We start from the raw sequence: 7464 nt of genomic DNA on the forward strand, positions 1-7464 counted from the left end.
TCAATTTTTAAAAACCCCTTTCTCTGTTTTTGGAAAAACCAGAAAAACCAGAAAAACCAGTAGAAAATTTGCTCTAATTCCTTCAATATTTCACCAAATTGAGTAACCAGGCATTCATTAGCTTAGCAATAGTGTCCATCAACTCCATGTAAGAGGAATTTGTCCAATTGTAAAACACCAAAGATTAATTGCTCGATTAAAATGCTCTGTTTCTTTGCAACCAGTGGACAGCCTGTTTTAATCAGCTCATTCCCAGCTCAATTAAGCATCATTGGCCAACCAAATCACATAGCCCTCTTCTCCAAGATGTAAATCATCCAATTGCTAAGAAATTTGTGGAATATATCAAGCAACCAATGAGTAATCGATCTCCTCGCGTCAGGACGGACAGTTTTCAGCTCTGTTTCTCTGTAGATGGCTGCGCCGCCTGCTGTAGAAGGGTTTTGGAGAGTTTTTGTTGACAATTGATGATAGTAATGGGTGCCCAAGACACCTAGGTATGTGTGCAACCCACCAATGCTTTGATTTTCACCAAAAATAGGCTCCAAATGCATCAATTTTTGACTTTCTTCTCTCTGTTTTGTGAGAGCTCAAAAAACTAGTAATTTCACTCAATCAAATGCATGTAAATTGCTCCAAAATCACAGTAGGGCTTGCATAGAAGTTGCCAATACATCTCTCATTGTCAGATACATGTTTGCTTTGCCAGATTTACATGTATTTCCACCATACATCAATGTTCCCAAGCTTTAATGGAAAGCTTCAAAAACCAGAATTTTGCCTTGCTTTGATTTGCTCTAAAATGCTTTGCTTTTGCCTGTATCACCTGCAATCCGCTCAAGGATGTTTAGAAGACCTTACCCGGTAGGCCAAGCTCTCAGATCTGATAAGATTCGGTGTGCTCCAAGCTTCACAGCTCCAATGGCAAGCTTCACAGCTTCTTCTTCTCCCTCTTCACTCATTCACTCATAAACCCTAATAAACAGCACAAGGCTCTGATACCATGTTGAAAGAACGGTAGAGGAGGAGGAGACACACACACAGGAGCAAACCCTAATGTATATTGCAAACCCTAACCATAGAGGGAAGCCATGTCCACTCTCACACAAAGCATAATGCACTAATCCATAATCCACACAACACACAATGAGTTATGTCCACACTCTACTAACCCTAGCTAATGTCCACACACTATGACCAGCTGGACACGCGGTCATTTATGTCTCACACATGTTCCTATCTAATCTGCCAGCACATAGCATAGCTGGCTCACACTGACATCGAGCTTGAATCTCAACAACTTCGAGCTCTCATCCGTAAGGACACTGCTTAGTACAAATAAAAATCTCGCATTACAAAAAAAACATTCATGCCAATATCTGTCTTCCCTCGCCATCACCTCCTAGGCCATGAGCACCTCTACAGCATGAACCTCTCTCTCTCTCTCTCTCTCTCTCTCTCTCTCTCTCTCTCACACACACACACACACACACACACACACACAGAAAAACCACCAATGCCTCCAAAGTGTTGCCGATGGAAAGATGCACAACTCGGTTACAACTTTCAAAAAATCTTTGTAGAATTATGATGAAGACTATTTGAGGTTTCACCTATAGTTATTCAGCCCTTGGGCGATGTAAATATCTTACCCTCTTAATCTATATTGTTAACTACTCATCTTCACTTAAAGAAACAAAAGTTCCACCTACCCTCTCATACCTCATTAATTTCTAGAGTCTTTTCAAATTTGAATAACACACCTTTTGCAATCTCGTCAACAAATGTTACACCTACCCTCTTGTACCTCATTAATTTCTAAAGGCTTGTCAAATTTGAGCTTTTCCTTTAATGGAAGCAACCCCACCTCCTTAATTTCTAGAGTTTGAGCTTTTCCTTCTGCTTATGTAATGGAAGCAACCCCGCTTCCACATGCCAAAGTAACTTTTGCTCTCTATATTCCTTATGTGCCAAGTGGAATGGAAACCTATACTTATTTAAAATGTAGATAAAAATAGAATAGATAGAAGAATAGAAATAGATAAAAGATACAAAAGAAATAGAAGATAACTAGTGGGTAGAAAACAAACAGGAGATAAGAAAGAAATAGAAGATAACTAGTGGGTAGAAAACAAACAGGAGATAAAAAAGAAATAGACGATGACGTGGGTTTAGTATAGTCAATGAAGCGACTGCACATCGTGTCCAGTGAGAGCGCAGTAGACCTCTCGACAACACGGTGACAGCCTCCAGGGGAGCACCATGTGCTTCTTTTGCTCATTACGCATTGGTATTCAGCCTTGAACAACTTCCAAAGCTCCATGCATGCAGCAGCTCCCCACATGTGCGTTAAATGCGATTAAATGGCCTTTAGGAGGCACGTTCTCAAGCTCATCTCTAGGTTCCCCGCGATTTATCCCATCTATTTAAATAGTATTAAAATTAGTTTCACAATCACGCGACAATCACTTCCAAGTTCCAATGAACGATAGATATTAGAAAGCATTTGTCAAATAGATTACAAAAGTCTTTTAAATTATCATTCAAATCGACCAAAATATCACTCAAAGGGAAGGGAGGGAAGAATTTTATCTAAATGTGGTCCATAGCCTCCAATTGTGACGTCTGCTGCTGGCATCCCAATGAGGCCAAGGCGGGCGTCGTGGTCATGGGAGTGCATGAGGACCCCAATCTTGTGCAGAATGGGCGATCCACTGCTGGATGTACTGAGCGGCGGAATTTCAATGCAAAGGCATCTGTGCATGACTACGTCCTCATAGAATGCAGTGCATCGAAGGTGCACTACCCATGTGCGCAAAGGCCACTGAATTACAGCATCGGCGTTTGCCTTGAGTAGTGGAAGGATCAACGACCCACTCCCATAATCATGTTCACGGCTGAAGTGATATGCATTAGATGGAGGAGCATCGGCACGGAAGACAAGGTCATCTTCAGAATGAGATGAAGTCCAGACGAGAACGTTCCCCCCATCTTCTTGTCGAACATCAGGCCGGAGGAATCCTGGCACAGATTTGGCAAAGAGGGTTAAGGAGCCATCCGCCGCTACGCGCAAGTCGGTGGCGTCGGGAAGAAGATCCTGTCGATCCGGAAGACGGTAGGAGAGATCGGCAATTTGAAACATCAGGTAGCTCCTCCTCGTCTGCAGCTCTACATAATCGTGCACGAGGATCAGCTGGGGCACCCAGGACATCCCTAGCGCTGAGCCACCGCCTATGTCGTGGACACACATATCTAACAGCTCCTCGTCCCGGAAGACGCCTTGGGCAGCCAACGCCACCAGCTGCTCCTCCGTCGTCCGCGCCTTCTTCAGCCTCTCAAAGTCGATACGCCCTCGCTGCAAGCTGTTGACGCCTAGAAGACCCAAGATACCCAAGATCCGATCCACTTCCCGCCCCTTCTCGCACTCCCGCCAACAAACCTCGCCCAAGAGTGGGGCTATTGTCGGCCAAATCCCGAGCACTTCAGTCGTAATGCACAAATTGTTCATCATTCGGAGCCGTCGCAGCTCAGGGCTGACACACGGATCATCTGATTCGAGCGATATTTCGCAGGGGGCAGCTCCGGATGTCGAGGAGGAGCTCACGCAGGCCCTCGCTCGATCAGGCCACTCCACCAACTGGGATATGAAAAAGAAGGCCATGCGCGATACAGCGTAGAGGTTATCGTGTGTGCGCAGCCTTCTGATGACTTGCTTGTCGGGGCAGTCAGAGGATCTGCAGGACTTAGCCGGCTTAGCCTTTGACATGAACAGCCGTAGCTCCTTCAGGAAAACACTGCTGCTGCTGCACTCATAGCCTAACATGAAGTCGGGTATGGAACAGAAGCACATGCAGAATAAGGCCCTGCTCGGGTCGCATTCTGGTTGCTCTGACTCGGACGACGTCGACGCCTCCTTCGGTCTCCGAAGCAGGCGCAGAAACGCCTCCATCCAGGGCTCCAGGGCTAGCACAAAATAGAGCTTCTTGGGAAGAAGGAACTCCTGAAGCGTCCACACACGGTTCATCCACCGGAGAGACGCGGGCGGGGATCTATAGTAGTAGCCGTCAGGCTGTCCAAAGCCGTTGATCTGAACATAGCAGGCCTGGCTGTTGGCATAGTATGCCCCCATGTGCGGGATCTCTCTGTCCAGCTCCTCCCGGCATCCTTGATTGATGCACACAGCATCCAACCACGCGTGGCTCACGCTCTCCACCTGCAGCACCTCCAGAAAGTCCCTGATGTGCGAGTAGGCATGACCGCCCAGCACCCGCCTCAGGTCCTGCGCTTGCAAGGCCTCCTCGTACGATGACGACGACGACGACGACGACCACAGCCTTTCGCCCACCGCCACGTTAACTGCCCGAGACAGCTCCCTGATGTGCTGACTCCACGTGTGCGATACCACGTGGAAGTTCCACCTTTCCGGCTTCACCAGGACTATGTGCCCAAGCCGCTCTGGGCTCAGCGTCGCAGCCACATCGATCACGCGAAGAGGCAGCGTGTCCCTTGGGAACTCCGGTTTGCCTTTCGTCCAACGTCGTCGTCGATCCATCTCCTGCTGCGCAAAACGATCACAACAATTAGTACTACAGGCAAGGAACTTGGAAGGATGAAGTACAGCTTATTCAGGCAGGAGTCAAACCCTCTCTCTCTCTGTCTGTCTCTCTCGATCTGGATCTGATCGACGGATTACCAGAAGGAGCTTGCCAGGAAGTAAAGCAGGTCGCTCCGCTCCGGAAACGGCTTTCGATATAGAGACGTGCGTGACCTGGTCAACAACTTTACTTTAGGGTGGATCCCACGTTCATTAATATTACTTTTTTGTTGCAGAGGTGTGAACAGAGGGAAAGGTAGAGAGATGCAATAAGTCACCTAAGTGGATATGTTTTAAAAAAAACCGAGATAAGACAGACTCACAAACCTAGGTCGTAGGTGAGCCTTATCTCGATACAAAGACTTGCATTGTGAGGCTTGGGATTTTTGGGATTTCTATCCGGCCTCACATGGTGCTTTCGAGGTATGCTTGACCGCACCGAAAATCATGCATCTATAAATGGATAAATGTTTACTTTAGGATAATTTCAATACTTTGGTGTACTTTTAATTAGTTCTAAAGACTTAGGAATTTGAAAAATGGTCAGCCATACAAAAGAGGTTATGGCAAAATTTTTAGAAATTAGGAAATAAAATTCATCATTTATTTATTCTAAAAGAGTAATCCTTATGGTTTTTATATTCTAAAAATCATTTTGATGTTATTGCATAGAAGTATGCATAAAGGATAATTTTTTTATATCAAAAGTGTTACTTTTATCATTTTTTTATTGCATAGAAGTATGCATAAAGGATAAAATTTTTATATCAAAAGTGTTACTTTTATCATTTTTATTTTCATGCATAGAAGTATGCATAAAAGATAAATTTTTATATCAAAAGTGTTACTTTTATCATTTTTATTTTCATGCATAGAAGTATGCATAAAGGATAAATTTTTATATCAAAAGTGTTACTTTTATCATATTGATTTTCATACATAGAGGTATGCATAAAGATGTTTATTTTATTATAAAAGTGTTATTTTTAGCATAATTGAATTTCATGCATAGAGGTATGCATAAAAGATATTTATTTTATTATAAAAGTGTTATTTTTAGCAAAATTAAATTTCATGCATAGAGGTATGCATAAAAGATGTTTATTTTATTATAAAAGTGTTATTTTTAGTAAAATTGAATTTCATGCATAGAGGTATGCATAAAAGATGATTATTTTATTATAAAAGTGTTACTTTTAGCATAATTAAATTTCATGCATAGAGATATGCATAAAAGATGATTATCTTATTATGAAAGTGTTATTTTTAGCATAAGTGAATTTCATGCATAGAGGTATGCATAAAAGATGATTATTTTATTATAAAAGTGTTACTTTTAGCATAATTAAATTTCATGCATAGAGGTATGCATAAAAGATGATTATTTATTGTAAAAGTGTTACTTTTAGCATAATTGAATTTTATGCATAAAGGTATACATAAAAGATGAATATTTTATTGTAAAAATGTTACTTTTAGCATAAATAAAATTCATGCATAGAGGTATGCATAAAAGATATGGGAAGTGATAAGATGTGTATGGGATGAGGTAAGAAGTGTATGTGATGGGATAAGATGTATATGGATTGTGATAGGGTGAGAATATGGATGTGAATTTCATGCATAGAGGTATGCATAAAAGATGATTATTTATTGTAAAAGTGTTACTTTTAGCATAATTGAATTTCATGCATAGAGGTATGCATAAAAGATGAATATTTTATTGTAAAAATGTTACTTTTAGCATAAATGAAATTCATGCATAGAGGTATGCATAAAAAATATGGGAAGTGATAAGATGTGTATGGGATGAGGTAAGAAGTGTATGTGATGGGATAAGATGTATATGGATTGTGATAGGATGAGAATATGGATGTGAATTGTGGATGGATATGTATGGATGCATGAATGTGGATGTATGGATGTGAATGTGGATGGGTAATGTGATGTGAAAAATTGATATCTTTCATTGTCAATTTTGTGCATATTTTGATGGTTTCTCAATGGTAATAAGGTGGAAGCTTGTCCAAGAAGATTGCGGTGCCCACAATGAAATAACGGCGTGGTGATGCGGCGGCTTGGCGGCTACCCCGATAACAGCATTCTATCTTCAAATATAATGGTTTTACTTGATTTAGGGTGCACACATTGTAAATGCCACAAGTATGCTTGATAAATACTTTGGTATGGTAGATAGGCTAGTGATGTGGAAAATAAAAGTGGGCCTTCATGCTCACATGGATTTTAATTGTATTATTAATATGGTATTCACCATAAGGCTACAAGTTGGGGAGTGTGGAAGGCAGTGAAAGAGTGTGTGTAGGTGCATAATTGGAAAAGATTCTTCTAGAATGCCTACATGGAAGAGGAGAATTTCGCCATGTGTAAGTGGGATCTCCACCTTGCCACTTAGACTTGGCTATTATCTCATCACACTCTCAAAGTCAAAAAGTCTTCAATTTAATAATCAATAGAAGACTTAGCCTAAGAGGACAATTGATGGTGACATCTATCCTTATGTCATTGAAGGGTTGAAGATTTTTATGTTGTAATTTGTAACAATGGAAGAGAGGGTGATTCTCCACCTATAAAAGGAGCCCTCCTCTCCCTTTCAAATCGAGGAATGAGCCTCCTCAATTGAGCATTTTGTGTCATTGCCATTCTCTTATCTTTCAAACCCTTATTCAAACACTCTCTTTACATGTGAATGTCTCATTTAGCATTAGCTCCTCATGCTTAACCCAATTTTGGACCTCTTTGATGATTCATGATAAGTGGGATAAGGAGTTATTATCTTGGTGGGCCTGTGACTTCTCAAGGTAGCCCTTGCCTTATTGCCGCCCTTCTTTGGAGGTACCAATGGTTTTAGC

The 7464-nt window shown here is 41.7% G+C and overlaps 1 protein-coding gene across 1 annotated transcript; it reads right to left on the reverse strand.

Annotated features, from left to right (window-relative positions):
* Positions 1-2475: 2475 nt before the first annotated feature.
* On the reverse strand, positions 2476-4785 carry LOC147621439 (uncharacterized). The gene is made up of 2 exons (XM_086824176.1): positions 4643-4785; positions 2476-4555 (listed from the first exon to the last, which is right to left on the reverse strand). The coding sequence occupies exon 2, from the start codon at positions 4550-4552 to the stop codon at positions 2561-2563; it is 1992 nt and encodes a 663-aa protein (XP_086680302.1). The 5' UTR covers positions 4553-4555; positions 4643-4785; the 3' UTR covers positions 2476-2560.
* Positions 4786-7464: the final 2679 nt, after the last annotated feature.

The sequence above is a fragment of the Cibotium barometz genome, chromosome 30 (assembly GCF_041138505.1).
Source record: "Cibotium barometz isolate CiBa-2024 chromosome 30, ASM4113850v1, whole genome shotgun sequence".
Classification (NCBI taxonomy): Eukaryota; Viridiplantae; Streptophyta; class Polypodiopsida; order Cyatheales; family Cibotiaceae; genus Cibotium; species Cibotium barometz.

Excerpts from the sequence above, each read along its gene's own strand:
- LOC147621439 (XM_086824176.1), bottom strand. The coding sequence starts at position 4,552 with ATGGATCGACGACGACGTTGGACGAAAGGCAAACCGGAGTTCCCAAGG.